We start from the raw sequence: 25,649 nt of genomic DNA, 5'->3' as shown, positions 1-25,649 counted from the left end.
ACAGAAATATCAATTAATGTCATAAACACTGTATTACTGCCTCTTGTACCAGCAACCACTCTGACAAAATACGGTATACACCTTGATTCTTCCCCAGCAATCACAGTTCATGAACAGGTCTATATTGTCAGAGCAATTGCTTAACTGGTATACTAACTGCTGAAGCTCATTTCTATACTTTTGACTAACCATAAGACATTGCTGCCAATAATCAATTATTCATCTATCCTATAAAATTAACAATACTGCATAGGCTGTAAATAATTCACAATACATTTTAATCTGTGGTTGAAACAAACTGATGAAGGAGAAATTAGACTCCTCTTAAATCCTTCCTTAAACATCTCCCAAATCCTGACAACTACTGTTAATCAACTTGAACGCAAAGCTTTTTCCGGTATATACTGCATGTATTCCAACAGCCGTTTTCTTCTAAGGAGCCTCTTCCCAAACTTCACTTTGTTACTTTTCCACCTCACCCCCATGCTATGAAGTTTCACCAACTTTTCACACACACATACTCAGCATGTTCAAAATTTCTTTATAAGAAATGCAATCACCTGAAAAAAGCAAGAGGTAAAGAAAAAGGACAAATATGGACTCTCTGCGGGCATCAGGAGAAATGCTGAAAACCTACCAATGCCTCCATGAAATCTTTAATATACACTTTGAGCTGAAGGACAAACTCATTTATAGTAATACATGGTAATACTGAGCATACTATATACTTCTATATGCCAAAAATATCAGTATAGCCAAGAATTCTTAAACAGCAATTCACTTTTTCACCTCCTCAGAATTACTAGCTGCGAATAGTAACTTACTAATCTTATTCTTACTATTAATAAGCCTAAAAACTTACCAGAAGCCTTTTCTTTCATTTAGTTTTCCCTTCACTTTTTAGAAAGTACTGGTATATATGGAAAAATTCTCAAGACCCAATTAGTGAGCATACCTTGTGATAGATGCTTGCAAGTCCAGCACTTTTTTCATTTCTAGATTTAATGAAGGAGCACATTGTTCTTCCTTATAATGTGGGGTTCCCTTCAGATGTGGGCTTCCTCTAAAATACAAGAGAATTACAATTAAAACAAGCTGTCCCTCAAAAGACACAAGAGTTACTGACTTACATTCCTGTGGTCTTTTTTCCCCTATATATATATATATATATATGTGTGTGTGTGTGTGTGTATACACATATACACCAACCAGTCATGTGCAATCTGCCACAAGCAGCACTGATTATCTAGGATGTAATGTTGGTGCTAAAAGTGTATAATATCATTCTCTTTATCTAGAGCATGGAGGCAAAATAAGACAATGAACAGTGAATGAACATTACAACAGCTGTGTGTCCTGCATTAATACTCCTAAAGTAAGTGATAAGTATCAGTGAAAAATCTGATTCAATAAATTATTACTCAACTGTTTACAGTAATTAAATATGTTGAATTCTTAAGTACCTCCAAATCATTCTTTTTCAAGATGCATTACAGATATTACAGACAGCAAAGTGTTTATGTTTCTTCCATTTTTTTTGCCAGATCAATATTTATAATACAAATTCAGCATGCATAACACAAGTAGACATCTATTACAGTATTTAATATGAATATTTCTCCCTGCAGCAAATTAATTAGTTTTTAACCTAAGACCTACTAAGAAGAGATGACTGAACACTGATTCCCTCCCTTTAAATAGACCATTACACAGTATCAACTTCTGGATGTAAAAAGTTTCTCATTTTTATCTTCCTCATTTTAGATTTCACATTCCATTCATTACTTTACAACATCATTATACATTACTTCACAGCATCCTTAAAATATTCCTTATTTATCTGGGTTATCAGATGTGCCATGTGCTTAACTTTTTTTTAAATGAAAACTGACCTACAGCCATAAGTATTGTAACAGGTCATCCAGCTCATCCATCTAATGAGCATTACAGTAAGCAAAGCAAACTATGAATAAAACAGGCACTTCAGACAAGTTAGAAAGTAGAGTAATTTCAATAGTCTGAAACAACAGACATGTACACAAATCTATGTAATCTTTACCTGTATTTTAACTGACAAAACACTTCCTTTACATCAGGATAGCAAATGTAACTGCTTAAGACATGGCAGAAACCAAAGCAGATGCAGCTTTAGAGAAGTCTGATACCACAAGAATACATCCTCTTTCCTGTCTTGCTTATCTCAGTTGATACCAAGTTCCTTAATTCCATTACCATTTTATAGCAACACAGAATTCATATCTGTTATACTTTGACAGACACTATACCTTTCCTTACGTAGCAAGGACAAAGATATATGCCAGCTAAGGTAAGACCAAGGTAACCTTTGACAATCTGGTGTTACCAGATGAAGCAGTATCATCTTTCTAGAACAAAACTATGGTGGCTGTGAAAAATTACAGCAAAAAATGAGACAAATTACTTTAAGGTTAGTTAATCTGCCACGAAAAGATGCCAATTTGTATTAGATTTGTATTGAATTATTATAATGTTTGGTTTGCATTTTGAACGAAAATTAATCGCAAAAGGCAGCCGTCTTAAGAAAGAATAGCCCTTCATGTAAGCTAGCTATCATGGACTGACAGGAACCCTGAAAAAAACAGTCACTTCTTTTTTTAATAATACCAGCATGGTAGGGTTGTCGTGGTGTTTTTTAAAACTTACAAAACCCCAGGTGTCTGGAGATAGGCTTTTCAACCCATGTGAACATACCATTCCAGAAAGTATACTCCCGAACTAGATAAAATTACTCTGGTTTATCAACAATCAGTGATACAACTGAATTGTGCAAGCAAACAACTAAAACTGAGACAAAAGGGTTGAGTAATGCAGAAATGTTACTGTTAGATAGGTATAAGACACAACTTAACATGTCTTTTGCAGCTGACCAAGGTACATAACCAAGTGTAAACTCAAGTGTTTCTGCACAGCACAAACTACAAAGCCAGAATAGTAACATGGTTTAAAACACATCTTTTGCAGGAAGAAAAATTTCAAGTTTCCAAGTGGGCTGGCTTTTTTCTTTCAACACCTTTGATAAAAAATAGCTTGCAGGAATATTTGAATATTTTCAGTTTCATGAACTAGTTTTAGCAAATTTGTCACCATCTGTGGCATCTTATCTTTCCACTGGGGCACTATCACTCCTGTACCAAAAAGGGTTCTTTTACCTGACTTGCAAGAGGCTGATCCACACACAGAGCTGAGGTACATCACCTTGACTGAACTCCAAAAATGCCACTACTTCAATTTATTGCCTGTGATTATGTCTAATTCATCAATTCAAAAAGAAACCCCTGATATGGGCGCAAAGGGGGTGCTACCAGAAGTACACTGTGTTTGTATAGTCCACATCTGCATGAGTCAGCCTTACTGGCTGAGTTCCTTTGACCTTTAAACGAAGAATGCACACAGCTGACTGAAGCGGGAAAGAATGTTTGGTCTGGGTTGCCACATCAGCATCTGCTATGGCTGTAGCCAAACTTTAAGTAATTCACTTTTGCACAAGAATTGAGAGGAACAAACACATTCCAGTGACCAACCAGCTGCATGTTGAATCAAACATAATCATTGCTATTTGCATGGCATCTGTTAATGTAACTAAGCCTGTGAATAAATCTCTTAAAACTCATAACTGAGAAAAATCTGCAATCCAAGAAAACCTCAAACATGGAAAGATTATGGATACCGTTTTTAAAAACCCCACCACGCCAAACTTAAAAGCATCCTAAATTCAAGAAAGAGGCAGCACCATGCAAAAGCAGAGTCAGATAGACTCCTCAACTGGTAGGAGGAATTTCCTTGAAGTTTTTTATCTGGAATGGTGGAAGCTAACGGAGGAAACAGGACACCCGCCAGCTAATTTTTCTAGGTGCACAGTACTGCATTTATGTCCTCCACTAATTGCACAGCAGTTAAGTCATACAACACGATCCACAGACAAAATTCATTCAGAAATAATATTAACTAATTTGCTACTGCTACCAAAAGCACACAGGAAATACTTAAGAAGTTAATTATAGCAGAATCTGTAAGGACTTCTTTATAATTGCAATTAAAGTATATAACACATATTATTTTTAAGTCTGTTCTAAGACATTAAAAATAATTTTCATTGTTTTCTGCTTAGTAATAGAGAATCCTAGTCCTGAGGCAGAATTAGCATTAAATTCAGATTTGAGTTTCCACTGTACTATTTGGGATAATCATAGTAATACAGGGAGCAATTATGGTTGGATAATAGTTTAGAAAAATTCATAAATGCTCTCAGAGTCAAAAAATACTGTGCTTCAAAAAAAAAAAAATACTGTGGCTAATGGAAGACAATGTATTACACAAAAAAACCAAACAAGCCAGAAGAAACCACTCTCACTAGCTAAACCATGAAAGTAATGAGAGGTAATGGAAACATTTCATTGCAAAAAATATTAAAGACTTCAGACTATCAAAAAATATTTTTAGAACAGTTGTTTGGTACAAACACAGTAAAATATTTTTATACTACTTTTGGGCTATGATATTCTTAGTTGGTCCTGCTAAAACGGCTTCTTCAGTAATACTTGGAGTGGGAGGAAAGGGACAAAAAGAAGATTAAAAATCATGATGTTTCAGCCATTAATGGCAATATTTATATGACAAAACCAGGGCAGTGTTTCTAAAATAATTAACATCACCAAGAACTCCAAGTTGCTCTCCTTGAAGGCAAGAAGGCAAAAACCTGGCAACAGCCATTATCGTTGCATTAGCACAATTACACAGTGTTTACTAACCATTTTACAATGGTTCATGTGCACTTCAGTTAGTATTCACACTGAAAAGCTGAGGACTTAATTTTTTTATACCTGACTCAAAGAGCCTGCATCATCACCTGTGAGCTTTGATTTTCATGCAACTAGCACCTTCTCACCCCTAAACCTGCATCTCTCCACCAGATAATGCAGGCAGCCACCAGCTGAGAATTAAATATGTCTGGCTGGATGCAGAGCTGTATTCATACAGACCGGAAACAGCGCACCAACAAAATAAAAGTGAGTTTACAGTAATAACTATAAAGAATGAATAAGGGCTTAGAAAAGTAATTCTTAGTACAGCCTCTACTACACAATTAGGTAGTAGCAGATTTCTGCAGTTTGAGAAAAGAAACAACTAGCTAGCATATTAATCAACTATCCATATAAAAAAGCTAAATGGTTTACCAAATTATTATTTCAGTTGCAAAGATTTCTTGACAACAGTTAAAACCTCTTGAACCACCACACCAAGAGTTTGCAAGTGCCATAATGGCTAATAAAAGTTCTACAGCTAATCTAGTTTTAAAAATACATTTTCCAAACAATGCAACAATCTTACAGGGAAAACCACACTGGTAAAGCTCAGCAGAAGCTTAATTCTGAGCAAAAATTACCTAGTAAGTTAATTAACCATACACTTCATTGATTATCCTTGCAGAGTTTGAAGTTCAAAACCTTTGTACATACTAATCTTCAGTCCGTTGAATCAGGAAATAAATGTCCACTGATGAGGCGATTTATGGCACCTATAAACCATCATGCTATAGAGAAGGAGATAGCTTTTAAAAACACCAGAAAGAGTAGGATATGAATAGAGTAACCAAATATATAAGCAACAACACAGCATTGTAAACCAGCATATGAACTAGTTTCTTCACATATTCATACTGGCTAGATAACAACTTTAATTTTTAAAGCTTTTTCATGGATTTAATAATCCACACCATTGAGGTCTCATTCTAAATTTACACAACATTCATATCACTCCCCAAATGCAGGCTCCACTTGAGGATATGAAGAAACCTGACACAAAAGAATCTCCAATTACCACATTTAGTTAATTAGCCATGTAAAGTTTTACAATTTTGTCTTTTTTGAAAGGCAAAAATATTGTCAGCACTAAGTCACATATGCTCTTCAAGCAAAAAGCTTCGGTTACTCTCCTTGGCAGAAATAACAATCAGTTCAGAACAGAAAAGCCTCTACAATGATGGTGTTACTCATCTCCTCACTGCCAAACAAAGGAATAGCTGTACAAATTTGTTTGGAAATTCCTCAAAAAATTATCGCTGTACCTTGCCACAGCTTACAAAGCTGCAAATTTGCTTCTATGCACTGTCACTTTCCTTAAGCATATCACAGGCAGAGATACATTTTATTTTAACATCTTATATGTTAAAATACATATAACCTTACCTCACATACATTATTTTTCATGTTTTATCTTGTAGTTACTTTAGTAATTGGGTGGTACAACCAGACTGAACTAATTGAAGCAGGACTTTGTACTTGTGTTCACTACAGGAAAATATCCCAGAATGTGGGCTAATGGCCCATACTGATTATCTTCCAACTCTGCTCTGAACTGGAGCAAAGCATCCAAGAGCTGGAATGAAACTGCAGACTACTCTGGCTCGATTTATAAAAAACTAAACACCATACAATTACTGCTTTTTTCCCCCTGTTTTTAGTCTTACAAATTAAGCAGGATACTGTAAGTTTTCACTGACCATGAATGACAGTTCACTCCAAGAACAGACTGGCAATTCCTAGCCAAATATCAACAGTGCCAGAAACATTTTCTTTGACAGAAAAACTACATTCCTAAAGTATCACAATTTTACAAAAAACTACCAATGGATTCCAGCAAAAAAAATTAAATGTTTCTTTTATTACATGTAGATATTTGTATGTTGCTCTTAGGGCATCAGCACTTGTTTTATCACATAAATCTATTATCAGGTTTTTATATATAGTAAGCATAATACTGAACAGGTTAGTTGATTAACTCTTACCATACCTACATGAGTAGATTTTAAATAGATTATATCTCTAAAGGTATGAAATAGTGTTTAAAAAGTATTTCCCACTAAACCTTCTTAAAGTATTTAACATATTCTAAATTTCATAAGAGCTAAGTCTTCAGTTACTAATACAACAAACTTCAAACAGTTTTGTGGGTCACAAAATGTTAACTTTGGATTTCAGTACTTCCATTAAAACACCGAATTTCAAACTATAAAGGCCATTACAATTGGTTGATATGAAAAGGAGGAAATCATTCCAAATGTGCATTTTTGAACAGGAAATCAATTTTCCTAGGCTCTTGATTCTGTCTGGTTTAAAACAACCAACAGCAGGGTGCAGGGGAAGTTCAAAGCTTATTTTCCAAAATTGCTTTATTTTGTAATACTGAAAGATAAGGAAAAGCAAAGACTCTGGCATTCAAACAGGATAGCATCTTAAACTCAACTCATGCTGTAGCTCTTTTACTAAATGTGTGGTGATTAGATTGAGAAAAAAAGAGAGACTTGTTCCTGAAAATAAATCATGTTGTGATTAGACATACTACAATGCATATTGAGTTATAAACAGCCCAAGTGTTTCTGTCACTTCTCATACAGTTTTGTTTTGTTTTCTACCTTGAAGCATTTTGTTTGAATTGGATCAATAAAAAACTTTTGTAAGTGCAATTACAGTTTACACAATAGCTGTATGCTAGAATAGTTCTGATAACACACCAAATACAGGTCTTCTGGACCATCTTGCTCAACAGCTACATATAGTAACAACCCTGTATGAAAGTACCTATAAACTGGAAGGACATTTTCTCCAAAAACATCCCTCTCCCATACAGACATACTATGAGTGATTTAACTTTCAGCAACTCTTTTGATCCTTTTCTTCGAATCAAAGCTAAACCATTACCAAGCAAATTTCAAAGCAGTTCTTTAAAAAGTACCAATACCACATGAAGTTACTTTACTTCGGTTACCACTGCCTCAATCTTGAAGACTGCAAAAAAACCACTGAAGTCAAGAGATGATCTGCCTATTATATACCTAATTACCTGTTTTTCTGACTACCCGCCTTTTCTCTTATTAATGGTAAAATATTTTGTTTAAATGAGAGCTAAGCTGACAAGAGAATATAAACACAGCCTTTCTCAATTTTTTCACCAACATGTGAACAAACCTAGCTGCAATTTCAACTTCAGGATACTGACTAAAGTAGGAAATCTTGTACCAGCCCAGTATTTTGGTGCAGCTGAGGATGTTATTGGTGTGCAATCCCTGTGCACAACCACCTTGTTAGATTGACACGCACAGTTTAAGAATTCTGTTCAAGAAGAAGTTGTATTAAGAGGGTTTTCCTTTCTCATTGCAGTCATGACATTGAAATTTTGTATTTCTGCCAGAACTAGCCACTATTATTTAAAGAAAGGCTACAAAAGAACAGGCTTCATTGTGCTTACAAAAAGTTTGTAGATATGGGCAGTTAATGAACATTAAGAATTAGTCATAATTTTAAAAAGTAGAACACAACTGAACATCCATCTCAGTTTTTACCGACTTGTTTCCAGAAGCTGTCGGTCACTTCACTTCGCTAATGCAAGGACACCCTCATACTTTTTGCAACAATCATCACCCTCTCTCTCACTTCACCTAGCTTAGGTAAATAATCACGTAAGACAGAGCTGGAAGAGTCCTAATTAACATCTGCATGACAGTTAAAATGTTCCAAGCAATTGCTTTATCATGAACTATAACATTTATACAAGTATCACTGAACGGTCACTTCATACACTTCCCAGTGTAGCTACTCAGTGCTACTTCAAGGTCACCACTTTCTAATGCCAGCCTTTTATTAATGCCAGCTTGCAAACTAAGGTACTGGAATCCAGGGCAGGGGACAGGGATGGGTAAAAAAGGGAGATAGGCAGGTTTAGTTTCCCCATCAGGTCAGCAACCCAATTTTACTTGAGGCACAGCTGCATAATCACTGCTGCCAGCATAGAGGAAGGAGCCAAGAACATCCTGTTACAGAGGGAAAAACGGTAAGATGTCCCCTTTCAAGCACAAAGCAAGTCACATACAAGGCCTTTCACTGACCTGTAATGGCTTCAGAGTGAAGAAAACTAATTTGGTATTGTTCAGTCAAAAACCAGAAGTGAAATCCAAGCATTTCAATGAAACAATACCTTTGGAAAATGAACATATGCCAAAAGAAAGATAAAAGTTTCAATTCTAGCTTTTGGTCTCATTTGTCTGTTTGTTCATTTTAGACTGGAGGCTTTTTTGTTTGATTAACCTCCTGCCAAGTATTTCCTCTGCAATGCAAATTAGTGAAACTGCCTACAGACAATGCACTGTATCTGCATCTGCAAAAAGAGTTCATTCCATTTTAGTAACTTAAAGAATCATTTGAAATTAATCACAGGAGGCACAATGCACCCACAAACACCTGCGTCTTTCTTTTGATCTAATACAATCAGAACAGTAGTAATTTTACATAGGTTTTCAAAATTGAGGGTTAAATATAGTCAGACTAGTAATCCCAGTAAATTCAGTGAGATCCTTCATCTTCTTAAAGGTAAGCACATGCATTAGTCTTAGGAGATTGTGAGCAACCTATTCTAAGCACACTAGGGACAAACACCTTGTCCTACCCATCTACAGAATCTGCACTATAGCCCTTTTTGGGCTACACGAATGTATCTTAAAACCCTGATTGTTCAACACACAACTAAAAACTAAAACATGCATTTTCAGGTCAACAATTCATATCAACTACTAAAGTTTTATATAGAAGTTAGACTGGTTAGTCACTGACAGCTTAATAGATATTTTCAAGCCTTCCTACAAGTGATATTCTAAGCAAACTTTCCAAAGCTTCTTTTTCAACTTTTACTGCGTATTTTATAAATATTTCCGTAAGTTTTCAGATTTTGCCAATTAAAAAAACCTCCTACTTTCCAAAGAGAAGAAGAAAAAGTCACAATAAACTAGTGCTTCGTTTTCTGCATTATGTACAGCTAAGGATATAAATACACATTTTATTTATTTAGACAAGTTGTAGCAACAGGTTTGTCAGCCTTTTCCTCTGATTACAGTAAGCCAGATGTGAAGAATTAGTTTGAAAACTGCTATTCAGTTCTCCAAAGAGACAAGTAAAGTAATGTAACTTCTCTACATTAGTCTTAAGTTTTTGGAAAATAGAAAAGTAAACTGCAACAATAAATTCCAGGTAATTCCAGAGCTTTGAGGGCTATTTCAAAGGTCAGAGGATGCATTACAGCCATCACAGACACCAAATTTTCTAGTCAGTGAAGGAAAATTCACTTTGAAACCAGTTACTACCTGCTAAGTAATTTCTTCCTACACATATTGGTGAAAGAAGACAGATTTTAAATTTAAATGCTTGTGAAAACCCCATTTATTTTCTTCTAATGTTCATGGTTTAACAGTTAAACTGGAGGGAAAAAAAAAGTCTTCTTCTTACATAACATCCTAGGTTATCCAACACTCCTCCGAGATGACCATGTGTGACACCCATGATTCAACTTTAACTGTTTTCATGAATGCGAAAAAAAAAATAAACTGACTGGTATTATCGTAATGATGAAGATATATAGAGGGATCTATTTAAAAAAATGAAGTTTCTAGCCAATTAGAAATCGAGAGTGTGTTGTTACTATTCACATGGACAAATTCCATCCAACTGATGACTACAGATTCTGCCTGTCTAAAAACACAGACACATACACATTTACTCCTCAAAGTTTTCATTTGTCCTAAGCACTTCCCAATTTTGCAAAATCCACAATCAACTAAGTCAACCACAAATACATCCAAAATACAGTCACATTTTAAACACATAAGGTGTCCTCTGTCATTCACAGTAAGGAAAATAAGGTGAAACTGACAACATAACACACTGCACCAAAAATACTTGCACATTCTTACTAAAAGCATCCATTTGCTTTCAAAAAGATTGGGATTTTACTGTCCATTTGTTTCAAAAAAACTTTAAGTTATTAAAAGATTGGGGGCAGAAAGGAATCTTATTTTTGAATTGAACCTTAATAGTTCCTAAACATTATTTTTCCAACTGAGTTATGCTAAAGGAATTATTAAACCTTGTTGCAGATCATGAATGCAACAGACTACCTCAAATTACAAAATTAGACAATTTTAACCCTGCTAGTAAGGATTTTGAGAGCTTGTAAGATGGACCTACAGAATCATACTAGCACACAGCAGTCTAATTAAACACAACTTCTCCCCTGCAATGACTCTAACTCATAGGAATCACAGTTCATATACTCATCAAGTAATGAGTTCCCATACTTTGTAAAGAAATATTTTTTGCCATAAAACCTGCTTAGGCATTGTCTAGTCATATTTTTTCACACTGCGAGGATGCAAAGTTTAAAATACTTACTTGGGATATATTGGCTCATAAAGATACTTGTCTCTTGTGGATGGGATTTCAAAAAATAAGATGTATCCATTTGCAGTCTGAAAGAGAAACACTGGTAAGACACATACCTAGTCTCAGCATGAGTAAAATCTATTCAGTCTTATGCGATTTCTATGTATGTCTCATATATTGAACTCCAATATACATTCATTCAGACATTTTAAAAAACTGTGTGTTGAAATTAATTCCAGATAAAATCCATACCCGCCCTTAAAGTCAAGTGACTAGATTAGGCAGGAGGTCGAAAAATGGAAAAACAATGCTGTTTATGCACAAATCCATCAGAAATTTTCCTCTAATTCATACAAATCTATAAAACATGACAACTATTTCAGATATTTAGAACCTGGGCACATAATTCATACCAACTACAAGAATTAATGAGAAAAACATAGCAGAAGGTGGCAAGTACCTGAATAAACCGTTCAGGTTTCTGAACACACACAGAGGGCATACAGACACTACAGACTGCAAAGAGTTTAGGCACCACCTCTCAGTGTTAGTCATCCAGGTAGTTTCCAAAAATCCTCACATCACTTATCTTTAGATACCACGACACCTGTAATAATTCAATCCCAAGCCATATTCTGTCATTCTGGAAGAATGACTTCATATTATAACACTACACAGGGAACACATACCAATTAATTTAGTTACCTGATGTTCCAGTCATACCTAGAAGCTGCTTGCATAAGCATGAGAGAAGCAGATAATAATGTTATGTGTTCAAAGAAGTGTTATTTGCTTACAGCATGGATTTGTTTTTCAGGCAAATTGGTAAATGCATTTTGGTTAAATACAATTTCCATCCAATTATTTTAATACGGGATAGGCATGTATCCAAAGCACTAAAGACAAAAGCACTGAAATTAATGGTTTCACATTGCTTTGCAAGATTGGTTTCCTTTTCTTTGAATAAAGCAACACTCTTGTTAGCTTAGTTTATCATTTCATAAATGCCATGGCTTTCCTCAGTCAAACATTTTGCTTTAGAAAATTTGTGTTTTGGCTTCAAATTCCAAGAAACACTATTATTCTCATTCAAAGCGAGTATCTTTTTCGAGAAAGAATAAACTCTGAACTATAATGGTGAGCTTGAGACAGGCTGACAATAAATGGAAGCTTTTCTGTGTGCTGTAATATCATGTTCAGGTATTATGTGGTAAAGAAACGTGTTCATTTCTAACATCTTTACAGGTTCTTTCCATTACATCATTAAATATTTAACTCGTAAGTTATCTTATCCTGGAAAGAAGAGTAAAACAATACTGTGAAGTATCTTTATACTGATATTAAGGTACAAAGGGCCTCACTGAACACTGTTCAAAGCACAAAGTTGCTATTGTTACAGGTTCATTTTTAAATAGAACCTCAAATTCCACGAAGAGGGGGGATGAAATGCAGAAGCATTCAACCACAGACTTCTGGCAAATTGATCATATTAATTTACAGAGTTTTCATTGCTTTTAAAAATGTCTGAGTGAAACTTACTAAATAAGTAACCATCACTGTCATCCATTCCCTGATCATTCTAATCTTTGACAGTCAGAAGTATAAACACTGAGTATCTTGCCAGGGGTTTCTCAACATGGCTTTTTGTATGCTACCATGTTTAATAAAGCTCTGCCTTAGCTATGGGAATGCACACCGAGAAGCAGTCTGTATCAGAGGACTGCCTGTAACACGGCAAGGACCAAAATGCTTCCTATACTTCTCCATACTGAAGCATCTTGACCCTGTTCCTATGTTTGATTTACTTCTAGAATTAGCTACCTTGGATATATGTACTAATCTAGACAAGAAACAGTATTTCCCAGTAACACTGGAAAAATTACAAAGGCAGCAATATGAAAGAAGAAACTACAAAATATAAGGGGAAAAAATAAAATCTGCCTAGGAAATGTGTCAACAGTTTAGCAACAGAAGATACTATTGGTAAAAGAAGTTAGATTTGCTAGGGGATGCCGACAGTGAGAAAACTGCTTTAGCTTGTTTAACTGCATACCTTTAAAGCTACTTGAGGTATTTTATAAAGCCTGATATGCTGGCCCAAAGTCTGCCTGCAGTACAAATATTTACCTCAAGGCATATGCTGCAAAGTGATTTATTTTCATAGAGACACTCTGAATATTCAGGCTATCAGAAACAAAAGACATGGTATATCACTGCTCTAGTGGACATAAAATCCAGAATACACTCTGCATCATTATGTCATTAAGAAAAAAAAAGTACCACTTGGCTAATAAGTACATACTAAGCCTTTTGTTCACCTTCTTAAAAAAAGTTTTATTACAGAAAATTACTACAATCAAGCTACTCATGAGCACAGGTCAGAAACATCACCTAACTCAGCTTTAAACCAAAAATTTTTAGCTGTTGCACATGACTTCAGTAATTAACTGAAGCTAATTCAGTTCAAAATTATTGGGTTTTTTCATTGAAAAGCTGCTTTGCTATTGCTCCTTCATTTGAATGTGTTACTTAAGAAAAAAGAGAAAACTATTCACTTGAACAGAACTCTCCTTGGGGATGAGAGTATCACACATCTGCAGGAACACTTTCTTCATTAAGCTCCAAAAACTGACTTTCTGCTGTCTCACTACAACAAAACCAGCAATATTGTAAATGTGGTCTTTCAGTAGGACTCACTAACTGTTTCAAATTAAACTATATATATATATATATTTAAAGCATACTGCAAAACAACTGATGTTAAAAATACTGTAACAAACATGCTTTACTATATCATTTGTATACATACACCCAGGGATGAAATATCGTCCTAAGAAACATGAAGAATATTAGAAATCTTATTATTTTATAAGAGCTTGCCATTTTGAATTTTAATTCAAAGAGCTTTAGTTTACAAACTAAGACTTTATGGGCATTTAGATTCTGATGCTACCTGCCAAAAAGAACACTGTACATTTAGTTGCAGAAAAACTTTAAAGTGCAGCGACTGAAGTGGCAGAAATTAAAGGTTATCCGACGGTCAGCTAAACCACGAGGTCTCTTGAGCAAATGGGTCATAACTTCTCAGAAAAAATCCCCACAGTATGCAAAGTAATTCAGTATAAAAATTCAAAGTTTCTTCTGAACTACTACATAAATGTTTAATTAAAATCTGTTTGGATAAACATACTGCAAAATAAAACTGAAGGATTCTTTTTGATTCATAGCAAAAATCACAGGAATCACCCTTCTGACTTTATTGATAATTACTAGTAGTCACTGAGAATATAATCTGGCACTAACAGAAATACTTCATTTCACTAATTCCATGAGATACTTTTAGGCAATTTAAACATTTTATACCAACTACTTACTTGCATTACACAAAAGAAAATGGGACCATGGGAAGCTTAGCTGATTTATGATTATCATGATATTGCTAGAGACATGAACTATTCCATCCATCATCCGGTGTTTTCCACTAAGATAACAGTATCTAATTTAAGACCTGGTCCTAATGTAAGACCTAACCAAAAGACACCAAGAGTATTATCCCATATTGCAACTCTTACAAACTGTACTCCCACCTTTCTTGGGTTCATCTTGCACCTCAAACTTTAAACACTGCTGCTGAAATAGTCCGAAGTGCTGTGAGCACAGCACCAGCTATGAAACAAGACTTAATTTCCATGTGAGATAAGATCTCATCTCTAAGATTCTAAACAGAAGAGTTCATGTATCACTTATCACTGCCCTTGTCTCTGTGTTCTCAGTGACTTGCAGTATTTTTTAATTACCAAAAGCCTGTAATAAGGCCAGTTTCATCTCTTAAGACCCACCTTTAAACCTTATTTATCAAGTTAAATATGATTATGTCACCTAAGTCCACAACTATTTCTTTCATTCACATAACTTTACATTACCATATTATTTGTTACCAGATTACTAAAGTAATGAGATTGCTGTATCACCGCCAGCCAATACGTCTAACTCTTGTTTTAAGACAAAGAACCGTAGTTCATTCTCACAGGGAAAAATTAATGAAATGTACTAAAGAAAGCTTCTATTGTTTAAAAACTCCTTGGTACCATTACATATTTTCACAAGAGAAGTATCAATTAAATGTATATATGATCTGCAATTTTGTATAAGCCCAGAAATTGGCAAAAAATTCTGTTTGCAGTAGTTTAACCAGAGTTAAGAAGGAAAAATTCTACTTACTGAAACAGCTATCATTGTGCTGTCAGGCTGCCTTTCTGCTTGTTTGTAAGGTCCAAACTGAGAAGCTGCTTTTGAAAGTTCCTTGTAGCTTACAATTAATACACTGGGCTGGAAGAAAAAAATATAAATAATTACACCTCATATCTAGAAGGAATGGGATGTTTCTTACATTGTGCTATACCTGTAAAGAACTCTGTGTCCTTAACAGCTACAACATGTTTCCCTTGAGGGAGGTTAAAAAATTAATATGTATTTTACAATCCATTACAAAACTGTGCTTTAAAGAAAGTTCACGGAGAACAGTTGCCACACTGTCATCCCTAATCTCACTCTTTCAAACCCAGGATATTTCAATAAAATACTTAACTGCACAGCAGGGAGTCATTACAGAATACAGAAGTAGTTTCAAGTTAGATAAAGGGTGACATGCTTAAGATGAACAGAAGCATCTCAAACAGGCTCCTATAATGACAAGGACTGTCAAATGAATCAGGATGAAAGAAATATTCTAAAGAGTATCTGGTACAATTCATTTGCTTAGTTTCTACTAAATGGGTGGGCCATTGTGTTAAAGAGAATGATAATCAGGAAATTTGTTTTTCCAGAACAGGTTGTCAGAACCTGCTGAAAATCCACCTCTACAGTTAGCTGGAAGGATTTTGCAGGTAATGAGGTGCACCCATTAGCACCTTTCCTTCTGGGAAGGGAGAAAAGCTTTGGGGTGATGAAGACCAGACAAAGCTACCCTAAGCACTAAGCCTTCATTCCCTTTCACGAACGCAGCTGGGAGCTACGACACAAAAACCCAATGCAAGAAGGTTACCCTTCCTTGCTCTAGTGCTTAGAAACATTCATTCTCCTTGAACATATTCCACAACCGTTTGTATTCTCTTGCTCTTCAATCAGTAATAGCTTTCACCTTAGATGGGTATTTCCCACTCTGTTATCCTCCTCCATTGGGAGGTGGAAGTTAAATTAAGCAGGACACACTTTTTGTCAAAGAAGTTACCCCTCATTTTCATACCATATGCTGTCCTAACTTCATCAATTTCAGTTTTCATTCATATTTGGAGCACCGAACACTGTACCAGAAAAAGCACACTGGAAGGGAACCAAGAGGGTACAGAGTAATCACTCATTTTGCTGAAATTAACCATGATACCACTAGGCAAAGCTTCCCAACCACCACTAAGACCACAGGTGATGGAAATTTACTACTATTCTTAGCTTACCTGACGCACCAGCAGAAGCAGTACAACAAATATGAAAACATTAATTCTACTCAGAAACCTTGTGAGTGTCCATCACTCCAGATCTGGTGAGTGTCTACTACCATCCTATTTGAAATCACTTCTTTCAGTTTCCTTTCAGAAGAAATAGAGTTACCAACAGCCTAATTTTGAAGTACCAATATTAATTTAAAATAGTATAAAACAAAGCAATGAAATTATGTCACCATGCACATAAATAACAAGCTGAATTAGTACCACACAGGCAGCCTTAGCCTTGGTAAATTCACAGTATGACTTGGTGTCCTTCTAATAGCATTACTCTTTTAAATTTCACACCCACACAGAACTGAATTATCAAAAATAAACATTTATGAAGTATAACCCGCACACTAATCTTTACCCTAAGAACTATTTACACCAGCTTTTTAAATTCACGTGGCTTCTTTTGCATCAAATTATCTAACATTACGATAGCTAATTATTCTTACTAACAGATTGTTGTTGATTGTTCTTATAAACTACACAGCCTTTCACTGATTGGCTTAGAACCCTAACTGCCTTAAGATATACTGAGAAAAAGTAGTGTCTTGATAATCTGCATCATTAGTGCAAACTTAGAGATCATTCTTAAAGCACTTCTGTGCCTGAAGCATTTTAGCAGCTGGCAAAATTAGCAGCTCGGTAATACACAACAGTTTTCTTTCTATATTGCTACTCTGACAGAATATAATTACTGTATTTATAGTGTAGAATTCTTGTGACACTGATTCACAAGAAAGCTGCTATTACACCTTAGAAGCTGGGAGAACATTCTACATACACACCAGCTATAAAATTTATACAAATTGATTTCTAGGCTTACAGATGAGGATTTAAGGAGTTAAAAGTCATTGATTGCTCTCATAATGTTATCTTTTTGTAGTTTAAGTAGCTTTTTATTAGAAGCTGACTCACTTTGAATTAAATAGGTCACAAAGGCTACCTAGCTAGAGGTAAAATGAGGAATTATTACACTGATAGAATTCATTTGTATATACTCCACAGCTCAAAAGCATTAATTCAGACATAAGGAAAACCCTAACACACAAATCTACCACCCTGTTTAAAAGCTTTCCACAGATGTTTGAATGTTCTGGATTAACAAATACAGAAGGACAGCTCAAGATCCTGCTCTGTTTACACATGAAAAATGGTAATTTTACCTGAAGTAATTTATTACATCTAAAGTGAGTGAAAATGGCACAGGAATGTTTCTGTTAATAGGAATATATATCAACCTAACTACTTGACCCAAGCACAGCAAGCCATTGAACATACATTTTAACAAATAAAACCAAAACCAAAGCAAACAAAAAACCAAAACCACACCAAAAAAAAAGAAAAAAACCCCATCAAAAACCACCCAAAAAATGAGGGGGGGTTTGGGGGAGGGGGGAGAGGCACCCAGTTAGTTAGATACTCTCCTCTTTTTAGTTGTATATATTTAATTCATACTCTTTATAGAAGTATTAGGGTTTTAGATTCTATTAATTAGAATTTTCCCTAAATCTTTATGGTTTTATTTGTCAAAAAAACTCCAAATCTCCTTATCAGCTTCATGAAAACCCCATGGTTTTTACTCTTCACACTTCTGCATGCAGCTACTAAAATTATAAAGGAATGTAGTTAAGCTCAAATAATGAATTGCAGCCACTGTTTCAAATAAGCCAATATATTAATCCTCCTTCTTTAAAATGCATAAAATCCACCCACTGAAATAGTAATGGTAAAGCCACAGTTTGAGGAGGAACTAGATTCCAGAAACATAGCAAAGGACCTAACAAATAAAGAGTTGTTTAAAAAGAAGTAAAAAATTTGTCTAGAGGAAGAAGTAAACACCTTCAGTTATTAAGGCAGAAAGAACTGGGTAAATAAGTCTTAATTCAAATTGCAATTTAACATTAAAAAAAGTTTCCCAAAATACATAAGAAGCACATCCAGCATTTTATAATCTGCTGCACAGAAAATTTAGCATTTTGATACAGTGCATTTTGTCTCTGCAGAAGAAGGTAAGGTCAGGCAAAACAGAAGCTGCCACTCACTTGCAAACAGAACTGTGGCAGTGGATGCTTACGGGATAATAAAAATGGCAAAAAGAAGAAGAAATATAACCTTAAAAAGAATACAGCATTATTATTACTAAAGTGTAAACAAACTCTTCGGTGCACTAGTTAATAGTACTGAAAGCAAACAGAACTTCTCGTTCTTACAGCTAAACTTTATCTCCTTCCATCAGTCAGCAGCCTTGGCTATCTCTTCACAAGAACATGTTCCACAGCTCTTACTGAGAAGTTTCTATGCTTCACAACAATGTTTTTCTAGCATTAAACATGCCTCTTCTTACTCATGTGAGATTATAACAACATCAAAGCAAATCTGGTTTGGATTATCAGAAATGAATTGCACTACTTGTAAAACAGTAAGGTAACAAGACAACACCACCAACAAAGACAGCTCCATCACAAAGCCACTCAAATTAAAACTACCTAAAAACTCACAGCTGTTTCATTATCAGTTCTACATGAAGAATCCTCTGGACTTTCCACTATGAAAGATGACCTCTGTATCAACATCTGGACAAAATACCTATGCAAACAATTTAAAAATTACAACACAAAACACCACAGCCAAACCCATGATGAAATAATCCCAAATTTTTGTAACTGCTTTACTTAATTCTACCTGACTAAACACAGTATCTTGCCCATTTACCAAGTATTAGCAGCATAAGCCACATCAGAACACTTAGCCATATATAATGCAGTTTTTATGAAAAAATTTATTAAGGTATACAAACCCTGCAGCAAATTCTCTCAGCAAGCTTAGATACGGGAAATTATCAATTCACTTCCCTAAACACAAGCATTCTACTACATTTGATGTAAATGCAAATCAAGTTGACATTTAAACCCTTAACTAAGCTGTGAATGTTGTTCTGCAAAGGCCCTTTTTAAAGAGGACAAGTAGCCTTGAACAGACTTGAACAACAGCCCTCCCACGAGCAAGTGTCCTAATTGAGATGTTCAGAGTGTCACAGAAAATGATACATTAACTGACTGGAAAGACATACAATCATTTGACAGAACATAAAATAATGAAGAAATTCATTTCTTTAAACCAGATCCTCTGGTTTGACTGCAGGTTAATGACAAACTGTGCATATTGTTGATTTTACAAGTTAAGTAGGTCAGCAAATACAATAGAAAACTACTGGACTAAGTCTGAAAAGCAAACACATGACCTGACAGCACATATGCAACATGGTCTTATGTACGGGTTTGCGTTTCTTAATGTAACTCAATCCAAGAACCTGCATGGCTGTGGATAACTGTTAAAACCTAATATTATCATCCCCTGACCATATATTATTCTAGACATCAAAACTCCATCTCATTTAGGATAAAGAGGCAATTTCTTTGAAAAACACAAATTTTCTGTTTAGTTTTATATGCTTCAATGCTTCATTAGGGTGTAGGCACAAGACAAAAATCAAAAACGCTCTTCAGATGAGCTTATGATCTAAGTGACAAAGACAAGGCTGGGAGAAAACAGAACAAAACAAAAGCCTGACACTCTGCACTTTATTTTCTCACTATATGGTCTGTGCTCCACTTTAAATGCTGAAGCTTTGTAAAATTATAAACTAATAAAAAGGTTACATGGAGAAAAGCAAGGATGTGTGCATAAGGAACAGAAAAATTCATATAAATAGACCGCAAAAGGCCATTTTGTCAGTAACACAGGTACAAGGTGGTGATAAACGAATTTCTAAAAGCAAGGTTAATTATAAAACCGTAACTCCTTTAATTTAATTTCAGGAAAAGCTTAGAATCAACAGAGTGCCTACCCAACAAACAGAGCAGACACAGCTTCCAACTGTGTGCTTCATGGCTATTGTGAAATAATTCAGAAAACCAAAGTGCAGAATTGTCAACCACTACCTCTCTCAAGTAAAAGTTTTCAGTTAACCTCCTGCTCAAAAATGCTGCCAAAAAGCAAAGGCATATTCTATACATCTTTGGTTTTCTGTTATGTGCAACTAACTGGACACTGAAAAGTCTTAACTGAGATGCCTTTTCCCTTCATGCACGTAATTATGACACAGCTTTCAGGGGTAATCTACTTTATATTAATACAGGAGACACTGAAAACCTGGTAAGTCCTACTGAATAACCACATGACAATTTTGCATTTCGTTAGATAAATTCATCAGTGTAACATTTGTTTCATTATGTAATTGCACATGCATCTTTTTAATAGAAGCAACAGTAAACTGTTCCTGACAAATAAAAAGAAATTACCTTCTCAGAGAAGTGTCTAAAGGGCATAAGTAAGAGACCAGCATTTAAGGGGTTAAATGACTAAGGAAGAAAACACAGCAGGAGCAGTAGGATATCTTAACTTGCATTGATGCTATCTGTGTCATATTGCTCACCATACACAGCCAACACAACCACTTCTTTCAATATCAAGACATCTATTGTCCATTCTGCAATCAAATTCTACATTAAAAGCTACACACGATAATTCCGTGAATTATTCTGCTTACAGTTCTGAGAAGAAAACATAATCTTGAAAGCATAGTGAAAGCATTTATTTTTAACAGCACTTGTAATTAAAAAAAAGACTACAGAAACAACTGCAGATAATTTCAATGTATTTATTCATATATCTTATGAACTTTATGCACTGTGTCACAAGTAACTCCCTTTATAGCATGGCAAAATTCCAGGTTATGGAGCTCACTTCCCGAGCAAAAGCACAGTCCCCTGTTTTGTCCTATTGTATGCTTAGATTTAAAGCACACATTGACTTCAACTCGTAATACAGCAACAGCTAGAGACCGAAGAGCACACATGAGAGAGCTGTGAGAGCTGTCTGAATATCAACTTACTCAGCATTTAGAATGAATACCAACTATTTGACAATCTAGGATTCTGATATGCATGCTTTCCCAAAAGCTTATTTTAGTTCATTTAGGTGTTCTGACTCAATATCAGATCATTAGAAAAAAAGAAACGAAAACATGGGTTTAAAAACCAAGAGTAAGTATAAATCATAAGCTGAGAAGCATATAGGTAATCAAAAAATTCTCCTCTGAATAAGTAGATGGGACAAGCTACTCTTGGCTTCAAAGGGCTTACAAAACTGGTTTTGACTGGCAGAGTCATAGCAGATAGTCCCAACAACCTACAGGAGTTTTCATTAAATATTCAAGGCCAGTACTTATTCCTGTCACTGCCACAAGTTTGTTAATACTAAAGAAAGGAAATGCTGAACCACATTTATATGTACAACCATGTCAGCAGACTATACTTGCTGCACACAACTCACTTGTCAAGGGGTAGGTAGGGAACTCCAGTTGTCTATGGCACCTTCTTTCTTAGCTGCATACCTTGTCCCTTAATACTTAGAGCCCTGTGGGTGAATTTCTAGAATTCAAGAGATAACTAAACCAATTTGAAAGTAAAGCCACAACTGTTAAAGGAGTAACACTTTCAAGAGGGCCAACTACAATGTTCCTTTGATCCTTTCATCAACTAAATAAACAGACTTCTATTTGTTCATTAAGCTTAACATCCCTGTAAAAAGACATCACTAGTTCACCATAAGACCCATTAAAATAAAGGTGCAAGCAGGAAAGATGATGACACACAGGACTGCACAGCTGCTTTGTGAAACCTCATCTTCAGTTCCCAAATCAATCTACTAAACAGCAATTATCTCATTATAGCATTTCAGAAAGGTTCTATCATTCATTGACGTTTCTCATTTCAAGCATCCAAACGTTTGACAAGCTTTTCCATGCTGTCAGTGAAAACAGTTATGCTGGCTCATAAAGGTCAAGGAATTATCTAAGGTGTCTAAATCTAAAACTTCTGATTTAAGGAAAATACTTGGAGCAGACGTCTCCAGAGTGGGGGTTATTTAACAGAACCCAATAGGGAGCAAGAAAGGATTTTCGGTACCATTAAAAAATAAAGTAAAAATTTTAAAATGTGTTAATTTTGGCATTACCTCATTCTTTTTTGCTTGTTTTGTTTCTTTTAAATCTCTGGAACAGGCATCCAAGAGATGTGGTTGATGCCCAGAGTCTACTAGTGTACAAGAGTATTTGAACAATGTTCTTAATAACATGATTAAACTTCTGATTGCCCAGAATTGGTCAGGCAGTTGGACTAGGTGACCAGTGTAGGTCCCTTTTAAATACACAAAGTAAAATTAGAGTAGAATAGAACAAACTATGTTGAGTATGCTTGATAATGTGTATACTAGTACAGTAGCACATGCGTATAATTCATAAATAAATGTCAACATATTGAGGGGCCGTGCTCAACGACCTTTCACCAATACTGATGCACGATTGCAATCATCCACCTGAGTGGTCTTCTCTATCCACAATCCAATCTCTCCCAAAATGTAAAATAGTCAAGGACTTTTTGGTTCAAAAACACCAGCATAATTCCATCTGGCTTTTTTTCCAATGCCAGTTACCCAATTTTGAGTCTTAATACCTGTATTGATTCCAAAACAGGAAACAATAGACACTTTGGGATAAACTTTCCTTAGTTCCACTAGTTCTTAGCATACAGTGGGTGAAAAGGAGTTTTAACATTATTATGTCACCTTAAAAACACACATACTGAATGTAAACTCACGCACCTGGAAGCATTTCAAAGAGCCTCTTGTTTCTGAAAATTTCAAAACAGAACCTTCCCAGTCTCACCACCTCATTCTTACACAAAACCTTTGATATATAGCTGAGATAGTAACAAGTCTTAACAAGAACACTAGCCTGAAGGCTTTTCTACTAGAAGAAATCAAGTTAGTTCAACCTGACTAGAATTTACCCTTGTTCCAAAGAATATACTTCTAACAAATGAAAACATTTTCTAGAATGCAGTAATTTTGTTTTATCAAAGTTCAAATATATGATTTTAATCTTCACCTTCAAAAACAAATGTGAAACTGAAAAAAAGAAAAGCCTGGGGGAAAAAACCCAACAAACCAAATCAGGACCCCAGCCATATATATAAAAACAATGCAAGAAATTCTCTTTAAAAATGACCTTGACCAAAACCTTTATTCTTACAGGTTTTTGATAACAGCCAGTTGTCTGCAGAGGCCATGAGACTGTAACACATTTTTCAGTTTAAGATCAGTCAGTGGTCAGGCCTGGCAAAGTCGGCAGCTTCCTCAAAAGCACTCATTTACAAACTGAATCAAAATCTAGTTTAAAAATATTAATGACCTGTGAGTTTAGTCAACTCTTCTGCACCAAGTGAATTCTTCTAGTGCTCTGTCTGTAGCCAGTCATACAACGTTTAACATTTCAAAACAAGTCCAAGCATGCAAGATAATGAACCTCTTCCCTGAGAAGAGACCATAAAATAAACTACATTCTAGACAACAGGGCACATCTTGTGAAGCATTTCATGAGCCTGTTGTTTTCTATGTCTCTCCACGGAAAAGATCGGTTCTGCTGTTGTTGACAGAGTACAATTACAGGTTCCACAACTGCCAAAAGCTAAGAAGTTTAATACTTTATGCACATGGTGTGCCATAAACTCAAGAAAACAGAGGCCACATGATATTGTGTGAAGTTACTGGGCTGATTATGTGTTAGCTAGATACCTGTCTAGGTTCAAAAAACAGTGTCAGCATCCCAGCCAGGAACTGGTGAACAGCCTTGCAGAGCATAATAAAACATAATGTGATGAAATCTCAGCATAACTTAAAACGAGATTTTAAGGCTATGACTGTCATTTGACATCTTTCAGTTTCAGCTTTCTAAAACTGGATTGCTGGTTTTCTTTGGTAATCTGAGATGAACTCTATAAACCACCTAGATCTGGAGATATTTATAGACAGATTTAGGGTCTAATCTAGGCAGTATTTAAAAGGATCCAGCATCAAAATTTAAAGTCAGTATCACAGTTTTCATTGACGGCATCAAATCAAACTGACCAACAGCATTTTTGTTACCACACTAACACGAGTTAAAACCAAGGCACTTAATGTCAATTGTTCAGTTTCAAACTAGATATAGCTACAGCAGCAACTCCCATGTAAAAGCCATGACTAGTCTTCTGTTAGGGCCACAGAACTTTTAAACTTTCCATAAAAAGAAAAGTTTGTGAACTTCTGTGTTATAACATTCTGGGTAGTGATAGATTTTGTTCTGTGTTTTACAAAGGGCGTTTCAGATCTCCTACACTCATACCTTCTTTTATATAAAACACAGAAAATACAAATGTAAAAGATATGAAGCATTATATGCAAAAAACCCCCACTGCTACAATTACTCCTTATGTTAAGCACAGACAGCATGTAGCGTTTCAAAGAAAAAGTTGCTTGGAAGTCTAATTTTTTAGAAAAAAACGGTGTTAACTGCAAGCAGATTGACGTTGCATATTTTCTTAACACTATAATCCTATCACTAAACATCGTGGATAACCGCTCAGATTCACAAATACTGAAATATTCAGTAAAGCTAGCCTCAAATTTTACAACCATTTCTGGAAGAAGAAAAAAAAAAAAACAGCAGACGACAGGTCTTTTCAGCTGGGAGCAGGGTCCGAGAGCTTACAAGACGACGGATACTCACTCTGCAGTACCAGATGCTTAGCTGAGATGGGAACAAAACTGCGAAGAAAGCCCTCTGGGGATCCGTCTGGATATGAAGCGGTCGCTCCAGGGACTCCAGAGGACACAAGAGCCTCTTGGGCCAGCCGCTGAGGAAATACATGGCTGAAGATTTCCAGAGGAGCTGGCGCTCAGCCTGCTCTAGCCTAGGCAGGGGGACAGCGGGGGCATCAGCGGAGGGAGAGAAGCAGAGTCCGCGGCCGACCACACATAATCACCGGCACAGCGACCGGACCCCTGGGCTCAGCACCACTGAGGACGGGGGACT

General features: G+C 35.6%; 1 protein-coding gene across 1 annotated transcript in view; it reads right to left on the bottom strand.

Moving 5' to 3' along the window:
* The window catches only part of RIC1 (RIC1 homolog, RAB6A GEF complex partner 1), a 47,313-nt gene extending 21,670 nt beyond the window's left edge, over positions 1-25,643 (bottom strand). The window contains exons 1-4 of the mRNA XM_008632550.2: positions 25,344-25,643; positions 15,465-15,572; positions 11,253-11,329; positions 956-1,063 (exon numbers count right to left, since the gene is read on the bottom strand). Coding sequence (XP_008630772.1) covers positions 956-1,063; positions 11,253-11,329; positions 15,465-15,572; positions 25,344-25,484 — 434 coding nt within the window. The 5' untranslated portion in view covers positions 25,485-25,643. The remainder of the gene's footprint in view (positions 1-955; positions 1,064-11,252; positions 11,330-15,464; positions 15,573-25,343) is intronic.
* Between the last annotated feature and the right edge of the window lie 6 nt (positions 25,644-25,649).

The sequence above is a fragment of the Corvus brachyrhynchos genome, unplaced genomic scaffold (genome assembly GCF_000691975.1).
Source record: "Corvus brachyrhynchos isolate BGI_N302 unplaced genomic scaffold, ASM69197v1 scaffold194, whole genome shotgun sequence".
NCBI classification, from domain to species: domain Eukaryota; kingdom Metazoa; phylum Chordata; class Aves; order Passeriformes; family Corvidae; genus Corvus; species Corvus brachyrhynchos.
Note: the sequence above shows the minus strand (reverse complement) of the source record. Positions and strands in the feature narration are given on the sequence as shown.